Raw genomic sequence first — 17,275 nt, 5'->3', positions numbered from 1 at the left:
TTATAGCGCATGTGTACTTGGGACATCCTAAGATGATCAGTATGAGGTTTTCTATCATCTTATTTAGAAGAACTTTTAAATCCTACAAATATCTTGGGGGGGAACAAAAAAGGAATACACTTGACAAAGGTGAATAAACTGGAATAAACAATAAAAATGAAGTGAAACAAATGTTGTTATAACTCAGGCTTAACTTATAGGATCTAGTTTACAGGAGGTGGCGCGGTGGCTAAGTGGGTAGCACTGTCGCCTCAGCAAGAAGGTCCTGGGTTCGATCCCCAGGTGGGGCAACTAAGTTTCTTTCTGCGTGGAGTTTGCATGTTCTCCCCGTGTCCGCGTGGGTTTCCTCCGGGTGCTCCGGTTTCCTCCAACTGTCCAAAGACCTGCAAGTGAGGTGAATTGGAGATACAAAATTGTCCAAGACTATGTTCGATATAACCTTGTGAACTGATGAATCTTGTGTAAGGAGTAACTACTGTTCCTGTCATCAATGTCATTAAAATCCTAACAAACAAACAAACTAGTTTACATGAGCTGATTACGCACCACTGGAGAAAAGATCAGAACATGAGGGCTGCACAGGGTAGAGTTTTAAGTCCTGTGTGTGTCTACCCACCAAACAAACTTAGTGCTGATAGTACTCGTGTAAGAACTCAGTGTACCAAGGCTTGAAAGAAAGTAGTCAATAAATTACCAAATGTTGGGTGAAAACGCTTATTTGACTGAGCATTTTAGCCAGGTTCAGAAATCATTTTATAACCCACTATGTATTGACTGGTCTGGTCTGAAGCAGCAAGCTGCCGAGTTGTGTTTTAGGTTCTGTGGTATGGCCGGCCACTGTTCTGCGATTATGCATTGTGAGTTTTATTACTATGGTTTGGCACACTCGCATATACTCTTGAAGTGTTGTAGCATTCTCTCTTGGTTTTACTTCATGATCAGAATGATTGTGTAATGGGAGCAGATTTCACGTTTTCTTTCATAGTTCGTGTTGTATAATACCTGTCTTCATTTTTACCAGATACTAACTTCAACCTAACCTAACGGACTAAGTTGCTAGTTTATAATATGGTTATATGCAGATTCTTCACATTTGGAATGAAAATGTATTATTACCCATTCAGGTGTCATTGTGAGTGCATTAATACTGCCAAACGTAATCAAGCAAAATGGGTTCTGGATTTCAGCCAGTCACAAGCAGCTCGAACCCCTATTGTGTTCTAATGGAATAAAATCTGGAAACCTATGCTTTAAATAATTGCCCTCACCGAAGTGTTATGTACAACATGTAAGAATATAATAAAATACTATTCCTCTATTTTGTTAGAAGTAGTTTTATTTAATGCTTTGAGACATCTGTTTACTCGACAACAAACCCAAGTGGTGGTTTCATTAAAATACAATTGTTTCTTTAGTCTTTATTTACAACTAAAATCTGGTCAAGGTCAAATTTTATCAGCTCCACTTACCATATAGAAGCACTTTGTAGTTCTACAATTACTCTGCATGCTTTGTTAGGCCCCTTTCATGCTGTTCTTCAATAGTCAGGACCCCCACAGGACCACCACAGAGCAGGTATTATTTGGTTGGTGGATCATTCTTAGCACTGCAGTGACACTGACATAATGGTGGTGTGTTAGTGTGTGTTGTGCTGGTATGAGTGGATCAGACACAGCAATGCTGATTGCGTTTTTAAACACCTCACTGTCACTGCTGGACTGAGAATAGTCCGACAACCAAAAATATCCAGCCAACAGCGCCCCGTGGGCAGCGTCCTGTGACCACTGATGAAGGTCTGGAAGATGACCAACTCAAACAGCAGCAATAGATGAGCGATCGTCTCTGACTTTACATCTACAAGGTGAACCAACTAGGTAGGAGTGTCTAATAGAGTGGACAGTGAGTGGACCACGGTATTTAAAAACTCCAGCAGCGCTGCTGTGTCTGATCCACTCATACCAGCACAACACACACTAACACACCACCACCATGTCATTGTCACTGTAGTGCTGAGAATGATCCACCACCTAAATAATACCTGCTCTGTGGGGGTCCTGACCATTGAAGAACATCATGAAGGGGGGCTAACAAAGCATGCAGAGAAACAGATGGACTACAGTCAGTAATTGCAGAACTACAAAGTGCTTCTATATAGTAAGTGAAGCTGATAAAATGGACAGTGAGTGTAGAAACAAGGAGGTGGTTTTAATGTTATGGCTGATCGGTGTTTGTTCTTTTCAATATACAAAGGGTTTTCCTTGGGTGTTAGTCAAAAATTATGTAGTGACGACAGTTTAGGGAAGGCCGTTTCCATTTCAGTGTGACTGATCATATAGGGGCATAACGCAATGTCCATAAAGATATGGTTTTACGAGTTAGGTATGACCGCTTATACCTCTCAAACCTCAAACATGACCTCTCAAATGCTATACACTGCTATAAGGAAACACTAACTAATGTCAATGATTTTGAAACTGGATGTCAAATAAACTCGTGGTAAGGTGTCCACATACTTTTGGCTCTATAACAAAACTATTCAAATATTGCACATCATAACCCTTAGAAATAAAATGCGCCGCGTCTAATTCAGTCTAGGGCAGTTGTAGCCTAGTGGTTAAGGTACTGGACCAGTAATCAGAAGGTTGCCGGTTCAAACCCCACCACAGCCAGGCTGCCACTGTTGGGCCCCTGAGCAAGGCCTTTAACCCTCAATTGCTTAGATTGTATACTGCCACAATTGTAAGTCGCTTTGGATAAAAGCGTCTGCTAAATGCAGAAAATGTAAATGTAATTCACAGACATCCCAAGTTGCAAAAACTCATTTCAGGGAGGTACCCCCGAACCCTGACCTCGACCCCGACCCCCCAAGCCCAAAAAAAACAAAACAAAAAAAGCTAAAAAAAACCTCTCGCACACACCAAAGGATATGGGTGATAACAGAACTTTTAGGAGCCGCTAACTGAGCTACTAAGCTAACTGTTTCCGTCACAAACACATTAATGTGTACTACATAGTGCACTAGATAGTGTGAAAGATAATAATACATTTAATAATACATTTTATTTATATAGCGCTTTTCAAGATACTCAAAGACGCTTTACATAAGACAAATAATCAAAACAAATACATACACCATACAAATCATAGTACAAAATCAAAATAGTACATCAACATCAAGAATAATTCAGATAAAAACAAAGAGAGCAGCATAAGACAGTTCATTATATAATTCATTCATAATAGATGTATGTTCCCTACATAGTGCACTAGCTTGTATATTAGAAAATAATTTATGTTCCATACTTAGTGCACTAGATAGTGTACTAGATAATAGACTTATGTTTCTTACATAATGCTTTAGGTAGCGTATTAGTTAACGGATTTAGGTTCCCTACATAGTGCACTAAATTGTATATCAGATAACGGATTTATGTTCCCTACATAGTGCACTAGATAGTATTTTAGATATGAATTTATGTTCCCTACGTAGTGCACTGGATAGTGAATTAGACAATTGGTTTATGTTCCCTACACAGTGCGCTAGATTGTTTATCAGATCACGGATTTATGTTCCCTACATAGTGCACTAGATAGTGTATTAGATAACGCATTCATGTTCACTACATAGTGCACTAGAAAGTATAACTAGATGATGATTTGTGTTCCTTACATAGTGCACTAGACAGTGTATTACATAATTAATTATGATCCCTACATAGTGCACTAGAAAGTATAACTAGATGATGATGTGTTCCTTACAAAGTGCACTAGTAGTGTATTACATAATTAATTATGTTCCCTACATAGTGCACTAGAAAGTATAACTAGATGATGATTTGTGTTCCTTACATAGTGCACTAGTAGTGTATTACATAATTAATTATGTTCCCTACATAGTGCACTAGAAAGTATAACTAGATGATGATTTGTGTTCCTTACATAGTGCACTAGACAGTGTATTACATAATTAATTATGTTCCCTACATAGTGCACTAAATTGTATATCAGATAACGAATTTATGTTCCCTACATAGTGCACTAGACAGTATATTAGACAATTGATTTATGTTCCCTACACAGTGCGCTAGATTGTATATCAGATAACGGATTACGCGATCGGGGAATAAAGTTTGTGTCACCAGCGTGCGCGTGTGTGTCTCTTTTGGCCGCTCGTTCTAGATTCCGGGAGATTTGATCTGATTTGCGGGCATCAGGGAGCCGCTATGTATATGCGGGAGACTCCCGAACTTCCGGGAGACTTGGGATGTCTGAATTCAGCATCCTATTGTATTTGTAACAGGGTCTTTGCGTCCTAATAGAGCTGCTATGACTCGGACCAGCAGAGGGCGCTGTTTCTTATAAATATAGAAAAGAGCGGCTTTAAAATGGCTTGTCGTAGCAGCAGATGGCCGGCAGGTGTAATCCCTCACTAATCTGTAGATTTAGACCCTAGGATGAAATGAAATAAAGACTGGACAAAGACGAATAACAATCAATAGGTTAAAAGTATTGCAAAAACAAGACGCAGAACAGTACTGCAATTGGACTACATTACTGGATTGACTACAATTGATTAGTGTCCTATTTATAACCACAACACTTCAGCTGGGAACAAGCTTAAACATTTGTTAGACTCAGATTGGAAGGTAAGAAACTTGCTAAATATGATAAATGATAGTTATTAACATTTGTTGATAATATTAGATTATAAAGTGTATTTAATCCTAACAAAGGCAGTAGAGAGATAAGTTCAAAATGTGTGAATTATGTGTGAATGTTTATAGAGACATTTACTAATGAACTAAAGCTCACTGCAATCAGCTATCAACTACTATTAAAGATTTATAAAAGATGGAAACAACAATAAAGAGCACTAAAGACTAGATATACTGTGGTTATATTAGTAAATACATGGGTGTCTATGGATGGAAATGATTATATTAAACATATATTTCATTTACAGGTTTATTGTGTTTAATTTTTGTCTGGAAATATACCTAAGTTGTGCCAAAATCTTATTAAAGTCTATATAACAAATATAATAAAATATAATATATTTTGATCTATATATATATGATTTATTAGCTATTCTACGTTCTCAAATGAGGTTCAAGGGTAACAGGGCCTTTTCTGTAGCTGCCCCAAGACTCTGGAATAGTCTTCCACTTTTCATAAAGGAGTCCCACACAATAGATGCCTTTAAGTCAAATTTAAAAACTTATTTGTTTTTTTTTGGCATTTGAGTCCACTTAATGAATAAGTTTTTAATATTGGTTGGGTTGTCATAGCCATCTTTGTTTTATTGGTTTTATTTAATTTATATGTTGGTGCGTATGTATATTATTTTGTATGTATGTTAATGATTTGTTAAATGTTGTATAGTTGAGTGGTATTTATACTTTATTTTAATATACAGTACAGCACTTTGGTTGACACACGTTGTCTTTTAAATGTGCTATAGAAATAAAGGTGACTTGATCCATCAGCTGGTCATATTTATATTTTTAAATGGATACAAGTGTGTTTCAGTCGTTTTCTTTTAAAAAATTGCTTAAATCACAACACCCTTCCCCTGCAAGTGTATGTAAACCTTCAACCCCAACTATAAATCCTGAGAATAAATGATTGTTTAATGGTTAGATTATAGTGAATTCCCTTTCTATTAGTGAATAAAACATGTTTTTTTTTCTCCGACTAACATTAATAACATGCTGGCATCACCCAGAAGCGGCAAGGCAGTAAAACACCCTGGACGAGGCTCCAATCTATTAAAATAAATAAAAGCTTTTAAAATAAATGTATGTTTAGATTTACTTTAAAGTGCACCAAAACCTACTAAATAGCACATAGATTTGAATACCTGACTACTAAAAAAGTAGGGCTACAGGCCACATTTGAAAATAAATACTGTACTATGATTTATTGTTATTATGCTTAACTGTAAAATACAAAGTAATAAAAAAAATTTTATTGGCATTTCTACTCATGCAAAATTATCAAACTGGTACACAATTGCAAAAATTTGGTTGACATTCATAGGCACCCCTTGTATTTAGCAGTATATCAGTAGACACATTTTACATTGTTTGTTTGTTTATTAGGATTTTAACATCATGTTTTACACTTTGGTTACATTCATGACAGGAACGGTAGTTACTCATTACACAAGATTCATCAGTTCACAAGGTTAATATCGAACTCAGTCATGGACAATTTAGTGTCTCCAATTCACCTCACTTGCATGTCACCCGGAGGAAACCCACGCAGACACTAGGAGAACATGCAAACTCCACACAGAAAGGACCCGGACCGCCCCACCTGGGGATGAAACCCAGGACCTTCTTGCTGTGAGGCGGCAGTGCTACCCACTTAGCCACCGTGCCACCCCAAATTTTACATTAAAATAAGATTTATTGACCTGCTTTAATCTTGAGCGGCCTCGATTTACCATAAGTGTTTGTTATAAAGTGAATGCTCACAAAACAGGACTGAGCACTTTAACACTGTGTGGTCTAAAAATTAAAGGATATATAATGGTTGAGTTCCAGTGAATAGACATTTTAATACTTGTGTACATCGACATTCTAAAGAATTATATGCCTCTGAATTGTTAGCAAGTCTTGGTAAATCCCTTTCAGCATGTCAGTGCCCTGTGCAAAATATGGATTGCTCAATTTGATTTGAAATAACTTACTTAACCTGCAGACAACCCTGATATCAACTCTATCTACCACTACTGGAACAAACCTATCAACAAGCCAGGCCTTTATGCTCAACCAACACGCTCCAAATGCCAAAATGTAGTGTAGGGAGCCAGCGTGTACAAAGATAGACCACAGGTAGAGCTCACAGGCTAGATTAGTGAAATTCTTTCACAAAAAATAAGTAATTAAAAGATGTGACTATTTATTCTTAAATAAACAGAGGGGTGTCCTTTTTGCTTAAGCATTGTTCCTCCAAAATGTCTATGCATATGCAAATGCTTTTTAAAACAAGATGTTTACATTTGAATATAATGTACAGGAGGGCACATACAGTCGGCCATGTAATGTATTTTTAAAAAGGTCATCATCGAACTGCTTCAGGGCCGGCGCTAGGGGGGGGCTGAGGGGGGCATTGCCCCCCCAAATTGTGTCTTTGAAATACAATTAGATAATCTTTTTTCTCCATTTACATAATCAACATGTATTTTTTAATCATTGGGTTTTAAGTTTAAGTTCGAAAACATGCATTTTTATTTCTTTACCTCATACATCACTTTAAGCCAGTATCAATAGCTTGGCTGTCATCATTCATGCACAAATCAAGCCTTGAATATATTTCTGGCTTCAAAAACATGACTATCAACATGCCCCCTCATTAGGTTTTACTGCCCCCCCAAGCAAAGCAGTCCAGAACCGGGGCTGAACTGCTTACTTAAAACTAGGACCAGGTAAAAAATAATATTATGAAACGGATAGTTCCAGTCCTAAAATCTGATTGGCTGAGCCACGTTCGAAGCCGTTGTAAAATCCCAGATATGGGTGATTCTTCAATTGTGGGCTCTTTTGACCATGGCTACAATCGAGCTTATATAGAATTTTAATATTTCATATTTATTTGCGAAGTGGCATAGCAAAATGTCATTATGTGTTGGTAACGACGTGTTGCGGTAATGACAATTTTTAATTAAAAAAAAATAAAAATAGCTAGGCCATGGATTTGCTAAAGCTAGTCAACAGCTAGTACAAGATGCACTTTAAATACATATGAATAATGTGTAAATTTCTTTTTTTTTCGGTAAAGTACTGCCATATTGATGTAAATGGTAATGACGCTGAATAAATATACTCTATGCTCAGGAGGAATACATGATTAAATTACTCACATTTCCAGACATTAAAATGTTAATCTTCTCTCATGGCTGGCATGTGCTTCCTTGCGAGTCTTTGTTTCCATGGTTACAACATAAACAAGTGTTACCTTCAAATGATTCCCTACAGAAACCATACACTGTTGCGGTAATGACGATAATGCTGGGGACAGTAATGTATTGCTCAAAAAATGCATAGGTTGAACAAATATGAAAAAAAAATTACATTTTGTTTCTTTTTAAGTTATTATAAAACTCATATTGTGATTTTTATAATGAATTGATCACTTTTTAGCATTTTATTATAGCAGAGAAGTTTTAAAGTCTGAGTTGGGGACAAGGCCAAAGTAGCAAAATATTGATGTTTAAATCATCATAAAAAATGGAAATCATAATTATTTTTGTATGTTATTTTTTTAGTGATGCAATGAATGCTCTTTTTAATACCTAAAATATTTGTTTTGTAATAAAGTATTTTCAACACAAATTTATAACCTAGGGACGTAAAAGTTCCCCCAATTGAAGAATCACCGATATACGCACACCTATGACCACCTCACATCATTCCATATTAATACGCCACTGAAAAGAAAAAGTACAAACTTGGTTGAACACTATTTTAACTCATGTACTATACATGGAAATGTTCAGATGAATATAAACAGTAATCCTAATCAATAGTCCAAGAAATAGTGTAATAGTGTTTGTGGAGGAATGTTTATTGTGAATATTATGTTCGCCCTCATGTTGCCTAGCAACACTGTTAACGGACTACCTGATTTCACGGAAGAATGCTTTTTGTAAGTGTTTTTGTGAATAAAAACATTTATAAATTGAACATTGTTGTATTTTATTATATTTTATGTTGACCGCCATTTTATAAAAGCAATAAGCCATTTGAGACCGTGCGTTACTGCTATGGTTTTATCACAGGGAAAGACGTTTTAGAAACATCCTTCCCCGTGATAATTAAGCAATAGAACACGAGAGGGAGTGTGTTATCGCGAATTAAATCACGGCTGTGATTATCTACAGCACTCGCCTTCGGCTTGTGCCTGCGACCAAATCACAGCCGTGATGTTATTCGCGATAACACACGACCTCAAGTGTTCTATTGCTTTCATACAACAGTTTTTACAAAATAAAGAAAGACAATAAATCAAAGAAGCCCTGAATTTCATATTGAATATGCTTCAATATCCGCCAAAAAGTAGTTCCACAACGAATGAGTTGCTGCTATGCAACGGTAAAAAGTCCCTACCCTGCCTTAACACAGTAGGCTAAAAAAGGCATATAGTTTAACACTACAAAGTAACGCTAGTTTGGAATAAAAATAATAAGCAAATATGAATAAGCGAAGATGAAAGGAAAAGGAGAAAAAGCTAAAAATAAAATTAATTAAGAATTAAAAGATAGAATTGAGTTATTTATTAGAGTTATTGCGTTATTTGTATATGTTAATCTGCACACTTCCATTCATTGTGCAAATAAAAAAAAAGGCTGCTCTGTAGGATGTGCTTCGGCATCAAACAGTCCGGCTTGTGCGCATGAATCCTGTCATTACTGGCAACGCGTCAGAGGAGTAATACAGTTGTGGTGTGAAATGGCCATGCTGTTATCACAAATATCAGCACGGTTAGAACGCTTCTCAACCAATCAGATTGTAAGGTCGGAACTAACTAACAGTAACGCTCGTCTTTCCTGGCTTATTGCTTTAGTCAGACCTTTTATTTGATTTTCTCTCATTTGTCATTTCAGGAACACAGGTGCCTAGAACCAGAGCGATGTAGTTTATTTACCAAATGGTAAAATCACAAGTGACATTGTAATGACTATGCTGACCAGCCTCATCGATGGAGTTCTCTCATGCTTAACGGGAACATCTACAAATACTGTGGTCCCTATTCAAAATTCTGAACCTACAGATGGCTTCGAGTTCGTAGAAGTAAAACCTGGCAGAGTGCTTCGCGTTCGCCACATCATCCCTGACCGAGCTGTGGTAGACGAGCCAGACAAACGGGAAGCAGGCAGCATAAACTGCAAAAGGAAAATCACAATGTATCCCAACGGACAACTATTCATTGAGAACGTGAGTGAAGCAACTCACCCAGAGTTGATTCGGTGCCAGAACGGAGAAAGCCCTGTAGAAGCTTCAGACAATAATAACAGAGACTCAAGAAAAGTTGAATCAAGTATGATGCCACAAGAGCAGGTGCAGCACAGACGCCGGAAACCCAAGCACACTGTGATGATCGACTGTGAGCGTAAGATTACCTGCTGCAAAGAGACGCACCCTGATGTTGCCTTGTTCTTCATACATGGAGTTGGAGGTTCTTTAGAAATTTGGGAAAACCAGATGAACTATTTTTCTCAGCTTGGTTATGAGGTGATCGCTCCAGATCTAGCTGGTCACGGCGCCAGCTCTGCACCTCAGATCGCAGCTGCCTATACCTTTTACGCCCTGGCAGATGATGTAAGAATCATATTTATGAGATATGCCAAACAGAGGAATATTCTTATCGGCCATTCATATGGGTGAGATTTCGTTTCCCTCTGTGTTGTTATTATGCATTTTATTCTTTTTGAAATGGCTGTTTTGACATTTCTCCCTTTGTTCAGGGTGTCTTTTTGCACCTTCCTGGCTCACGAGTATCCAGACCAAGTGCACAAAGTAGTGATGATTAACGGTGGTGGGCCTACTGCTCTGGAACCCAGCCTCTGCTCGGTCTTTAACCTGCCCACGTGTGTACTACATTGTTTGTCACCATGTCTGTCTTGGAGTTTTCTCATGTAAGAATATTTAGGAAACACAGTTTGTCATAACTATTAACATAATTTATTGTTTCTACTGAGCATCCATGGACATTACTTAATCTTTCTTTATCCTAGGGCTGGGTTTGCCCATCCAAGCATGGAAGAAAAAAAACTTTTAAAAGAGAAGAATGCTTTTAATGTGTCGTCTTTTGTGCTACGGGCTATGATGAGCGGACAGTACTGGCCAGAAGGTGATGAGATCTACCATGCTGAACTCACTGTACCCACTCTTCTGGTGCATGGCATGCATGACAAGTTTGTCTCAATACACGAGGACCAGCGTATGGCCGAGGTAAACATTGTAGACATGACCGTGACCATTTGGAGGAATATTTTCACACTATAAAAACATTATTATAACCTAGCATTGCACACTTGGATTCTTGTTCTAGCTGTCTGTTTGGATCTAAGCATTTTACATTTAGGCAAGTATGAAAGCTGTTTTTGGATCCTGATGCAGCAATAGGAACCACTGCTCCAGAGATTTGTGAACTTTGGTTTGTCCATTTGATTTGTCCATAACAGCATAATTTCACTTCCCACAGATTCTAATGCTGGGGTTCCTGAAAGTCATCAATGAGGGGAGCCACATGGTGATGATGGAATGCCCTGAGACAGTCAATACTCTGCTGCATGAATTTTTTCTCTGGCAGCCAGCCTCTGCCTCCAAACCCAAAGAAGAACCAGCCCTTTCACAAAATGCTAACAGAAGTAAAGCCTCCAAAGAAGCAGCTTCGGCCACAATTACGTCTAAGACTACAAACTCAAAACTGGAGCAAGACTATAGAAAGCAGGCAACGGCTCCAAAGCCTGGAACATAGCAGGACAGAGCCTTGAAGATTAAAGACACAATGAAAGTCTTATTTATATAGTCCCCTCCACATTCCTGGAAAACATAAATAAAATACACTGTAAAAGTACTTTTCTTACATGTGTGTGCCACAATTGTTGCCACCCCTAGAAATTGTTACATGTGAAATAAAAACGCTACATTCCCAGTCACCAGTGCAGTTTGGAACACTGAACTTTGTTTTACTGGGGTAAAAATATGAGGTGACAAAGAGCCTAACTCTCTTGCTCATCACTTACTAGTAGAAAGACCAGAAAGTGTTGTTGAGCTACACATATTAGTGTAAAAAGTGACTACAATAAAACAACTAAACAATTTAAGCTAATTTTTACTGTCACAGCAATAATAAGAAAGTGTAAAGTAACTGAATATTCTGCCCAGAAAGAACATATGTATTTAGACAGCACACACAGTGAGGAGGGTGGATTGAGTGGACAAAAATCTTGTTTAGATAAATTCAATCATCAACCCTGACTGCCTCAGCCAAGAAGCATAATCTGGGATCTTCCAGTGCCAAAGCACACTTCAAAATCAATGCAGCAGTTACTGTCTATTTTTAATTAATTGCAAATTTAACTCTGTCTTTTAATCATTAGTATATCCATAAATCAAATGTACAAGAAAACTAGCAGTATTTCTAAATACACTGCCTGACCAAAAAAAAGGTCACCACCTGGATTTAACTAGGTAAGATCCTCCCATTTTATAATTACTGCATGGGTGATTATGTTTCAGCTGGCAACAAGTTATTTAACCCTAACTGATGCAGTGAGTAGCTGCATGTCGAAAGACACATCCTGTGGTCGTGAAAAAGATGTTAATCTGTTTCAGAAGGGTCAAATTATTGGCATGCATCAAGCAGAGAAAACATCTAAGGAGAAGCTGAAACTACTAAAATCGGGTTAAGAACTGTCAAACGCATTATTTAAAAGTGGAAGGACAGTGGGGAAACATCATCTTCGAGGAAGGAATGTGGTCGGAAAAAAATCTTGAATGATCATGATCGGCGATCACTTAAACGTTTGGTGAAATCAAATGGTAGAAAAACTACAGTAGAACTCAGGGATATGTTTAATAGTGAAAGCAAGAGCATTTCCACATGCACAATGCAAATGGAACTCAAGGTATTGGGACTAAACAGCTGTGTAGCCTTAAGAAAACCACTTGTCAGTGAGGCTAACCGGCAAAAACGGCTTCAATTTGCTAGGGAGCATAAAGATTGGACTCTGGAGCAATGAAAGAAGGTCATGTGGTCTGATGAGTCCAGATTTACCCTGTTCCAGAGTGATGGGCGCATTAGGGTAAGAAGAGAGGCGGCTGAAGTGATGCACCCATCATGCCTAGTGCTTACCGTACAAGCTTGTGGGGGCAGTGCTATGATCTGGGGTTGCTGCAGTCGGTCAGGTCTAGGTTCAGCAACGTTATGTGCCCAAAGAATGAGGTCAGCTGACTACCTGAATATACTGAACGACCAGGTTATTCCATCAATGGATTTTTTCTTCCCTGATGGCACGGGCATATTCCAAGATGACAATGCCAGGATTAATCGAGCTCAAATTGTGAAAGAGTGGTTCAGGGAGCATGAGACATCATTTTCACACATGGATTGGCCACCACAGAGTCCAGACCTGAACCCCATTGAGAAGCTTTGAGATGTGCTGGAAAAGACTTTGCGCAGTGTTCCAAATCTCCCATCATCAGTACAAGATCTTGGGGAAAAATTAATGCAACTCTGGACAGAAATAAATGTTGTGACATTGCAGAAGCTTGTGGAAACGGTGCCACAGCGAATGCGTACCGTAATCAAAGCTAAAGGTGGTCCGCATAAATATTAGAGTGTGTGACCTTTTTTTTGGCCAGGTAGTGTATATTGCTTTGTATATTAGGGTTGGGCAGTATTGCCGATTTTCATACTGTCATAACGTCTTCAGGAAACACCGTGGTATACGGTATTACACTGGTTAGTTTTTAGTTTTTCTTAAAAGTGCATGAAGCAAAACGCTGATTAAAATGCATCAAATGTTGTAACTGTTACACAGTGACGTGTCCGCCCAGGAAAAAAATTTCTGCGAAGTTTTGCAGTAAAACTTTTAAGTTTACAGTTGAACCATAATAGTTCATAGTTCTACTGTCACCTTTACAGTTCAACCATGAGTACAACTGTGAACTCTCATTTTACTATGAAGTTCATGGTCACCTCTTACAGTGTTGAATAATATTGACTGTAAAGTTTACAGTTCAACTGTAAACATGATATTGTTGAACTGTGAAATTCAGTTTTGACAGTTTTAGTCAACTTGCAGTTTACAGTTCAACTAAGAATAGTCCATAGTCACCTCTTCTAATGTTCGATGGTTACAGTAGTTTACAGTTCAATTATGGTCATAAAGGTAAATGACAAGATACAAATATGAAAGGCAAGAGAATATAATGTATATAATATTTATGTACTTATTTAAAGAAGGTATGTGAATGAAGGGTGTAAGTGCACTGTAAAAAATAAACATTTTTTTTACAGGTTTTCCCAGTACATTTTTACAGTTTTTCCCTGTATTTATAAAAGACAAAATTTTTTTGTAAAATTACAAGAATAAACTGTATATTGAAAAGTGTCATGTGATTTACCATAAAAAATCTGTATAAATGAAATACATAAAAAATCTGTTTTTTAACAGTTTTTAGATGACACTTTTAACAAAACTAACTGTAAAAATAAAGTAATCTTCATTGACAAAAATAGCAGAATCTTCTGTAATTTTCAAAAAAAAACCTTTTGTTATGCTGATATATCACTGTCAAATACATAAAAATACTGTTAATAATGCATTTAAAAATGTACAATTGCAAAAAAAATATGTGAGCAAAGAAAGAAATATTTTGTAATTTTGCATTTCTTAACCACTACTTTATATACATAAATTGGAAAAACAAAGGTATTGCCTACCTTATTAGTCAGGCAACAATACAATTTAAACAGATTTTAACTTTTACTTTATTTATGCATTTGTATTAATTTAAAGATTGAATTGTTAAATAAGTGCATTTATACAAACTGTGTAAAACCATAGTCAAATTTAAAATGTTATTAACTGTGATTTATTCTCACATTTATAATATTTAAATTAAGCATAATTTACCCATCCCCACATTCCTCAATACACAGAAAAATGTATTACAGTTCATCTGTGCAACATGTTGGGTGCACATTCCAACCAGAGCACCACAGATATAAAATGATGCTCTAATTTACCAGTTACACACTTTTGAGTGCCTGTTGGTTTTGCATAAAGAATATATGCTGGTGTGACACAAATCAATTACATTTTAGATTTAAACATGACTGCATTGTGTTTATTAGTTAACTTAACTTAGTTGCTTTATTTCCCTGGAACTACTTAATGCAATGAGTTTATCAGGTGAAACCGGATATGACGCACCGGGGATTACGCAATACATCGTGAAGGCACATTGTGTTTCAATGGCATCTCAGGTAATGTGAAGCTTTACAAAATCTTTTTCCATATGTCTAATTGCATGCTAGTCATGATGTTTATCTTATTATATTGTTTAATATAGCTCTTTAGTTGAATAATATTCAAGTTTTATTGCTGTGCATGCTTTATTTGTTTAAAAATGCTAACGCTAATTCGCGCGTGCTAATGCTAACGCTAACTGCGGACCTGCTTATAGTGATTTATTTATTAACATCTTTTCAGGGTTTCTGTGAATCATATTAAAGTCTTGAGGCAGATTTTAATAGATTGCCGTTGGCTGAGTATATTAAGTCCAGCTGCGCTGTGTGTGATAACGTTGCATTGCCGTGGTGCTAGCTAGTGCTAAGCTAGTCAAGTTCAACAGCCAGTATTCTCAACTTGTGGCAGTAAGATTCTTTCCCGAAAGGTAAAAATGGCTTAAATTACTTAATGCAGAAGTATATTAGAAGAAGGTTGAAAATAAAAAGATGTGTAATATTTGCGGTGCCAGTGCATTAAAAAACATGGACACACAAGCTAGCTAGCTAAGATGTGAGCAGGCAGCTCGAGCCTGAGAGGAACTTCATGCTTTTCGTTTGGCGCTCACGTTCTGCACAAACTTAAAAACAAAATGATTCTGTAACGTTAGTATCATTACAAACCTGAGTTTTGTGACTGTTATCGGTCCGTGTACCTTTGGTAATTCGTTTTTCACTTTAAATCCCAAAGTTGAAAAACAAGAAAACGGGTCGTTTTTTGTTTTTCGTTTCAAAAACCAATACTGAAAAACGGGAAAACGGGGCGTTATTCGTGTTTCGTTTTAAGATCAAAAATCAAATAACAAATAAGCAGAAATTGAAAAACGGGTCGTATTTTAATTTTCCAAAATCAACATTTTTTATCAGTTCAACCAGAAATAAAAGAGCGAGCGCGTGCACGTGCTGAGGTACACGCTTCATATAAAGTGTAAATCAGGTACAAGTGCTGAGAAGACGGAGCAAAAAGTTACAATAACGTTACACCGCGTCCCCTGTTCTGACTTTTGTGTCTGCTGTACTTTTTCCTGCCTTTGTTATTCACACAAGAACTATTTATCCTAAAAAAAAATAGGGGGCTATTCTAAGAAAAAGAATGCTGCATTATTTTTTACGTTATTATTATTATTACCGTATAGGACTCAGTTCTGTAATACAGGCATAACTAATCGTACATGTCACATAGTGGTGGTAAATTCGGTTCATTTTATGGACTCGGGTTAGTCTGAGTCACTCAGTAATGTGATTCGGTTCACTTGAGTCACTTGTACTGACATCTTGATTGCGATTGATTTACTGCATGAAAATACATCCAAATATCACTTACTGTATCTTCCATGCACTCAGAGCCAGTGCCAATCAGAGGACCTATAGGATCCGGGTTCATTCAGATCTCGGACTCGTGATTCCTGATTCAGTACGAAGATTCGAATCCTTAACCGAGGCGATTCAATATTTCTTGTTCTCGGCCAATAAACATCCAAAAATTTATAAAATTGCACGAACTAACTCTGCAGTGAACAAGGAGCAACAACAATCAAATATATTTCAAAAAGTTATGTGGTAAATAATAGGCAGAACACTGATTAAAAAGAAGCATTAGATGTTGTATAGCTTCACCCAGAGCCGTAGATAGAGAGAGTTGCGACACTCCTTGATCTCGCCGCTACGCGGTCACGTGGTTCATGTAACCCTCAATAGTTCCAAACAAACCCGGCGCTGTCATGTTCTCATATGGGACAGGCAGCAGTAAATGAAATATTAAACGGCAAATAATAAACATTTGTACAATTTCTGGGTATTTTCAACTGCGTTTACATTTACTGCATCTGCTTTAATGTCAATTTGGTATATAAAGTGGAAGATTGATGTTTATAATGATTTGTTAATAGGTCGTTCTTGTTAACACACAGTACATTATATTAGCATACATTACATAATGCGATATTATTAAGTAGTAGAGACAATATACAGTATAGACATTAAAGTTTTTTATGTTTTGTTTTTTGCATAAACTAATCTCCCTTCACTTTCCTGAGGATTCATAATAATAATCATTTTGGCTAAACACTAAGTCATGTGCTGGATTCATAAGGTTTACCTGCACTGAATGAACAGATTGATAAACACATTACCGTACCAAAAACATTATAGTGCAGGTACATGAAAAAGCTTCATTCATCTCTTATTTCATGAGTGATTAATAATTGATTCCTACATGTAATACATTAATGAATTCATTATGAATATG

General features: G+C 37.0%; 1 protein-coding gene across 1 annotated transcript; it reads left to right on the top strand.

Annotated features, from left to right (window-relative positions):
- Positions 1 to 4,399: 4,399 nt before the first annotated feature.
- On the top strand, positions 4,400 to 11,586 carry abhd8b (abhydrolase domain containing 8b). Its single transcript, XM_063012996.1, has 5 exons — positions 4,400 to 4,646; positions 9,611 to 10,387; positions 10,472 to 10,642; positions 10,742 to 10,958; positions 11,212 to 11,586. Exons 2-5 carry the CDS (start codon positions 9,681 to 9,683, stop codon positions 11,485 to 11,487), a joined length of 1,371 nt encoding a protein of 456 aa, XP_062869066.1. The 5' UTR covers positions 4,400 to 4,646; positions 9,611 to 9,680; the 3' UTR covers positions 11,488 to 11,586.
- The last annotated feature ends 5,689 nt before the right edge of the window (positions 11,587 to 17,275 follow it).

The sequence above is a fragment of the Trichomycterus rosablanca genome, chromosome 17 (genome assembly GCF_030014385.1).
Source record: "Trichomycterus rosablanca isolate fTriRos1 chromosome 17, fTriRos1.hap1, whole genome shotgun sequence".
NCBI lineage: Eukaryota > Metazoa > Chordata > Actinopteri > Siluriformes > Trichomycteridae > Trichomycterus > Trichomycterus rosablanca.
Note: the sequence above shows the minus strand (reverse complement) of the source record. Positions and strands in the feature narration are given on the sequence as shown.

What these genes read in the sequence shown, in the direction of transcription:
- abhd8b (XM_063012996.1), top strand. Translation starts at nt 9,681, where the DNA reads ATGACTATGCTGACCAGCCTCATCGATGGAGTTCTCTCATGCTTAACG. An exon ending in CTTATCGGCCATTCATATGG is followed by an intron (nt 10,388 to 10,471) that starts GTGAGATTTCGT and finishes CCCTTTGTTCAG; the next exon opens with GGTGTCTTTTTGCACCTTCC. An exon ending in AGGACCAGCGTATGGCCGAG is followed by an intron (nt 10,959 to 11,211) that starts GTAAACATTGTA and finishes CACTTCCCACAG; the next exon opens with ATTCTAATGCTGGGGTTCCT.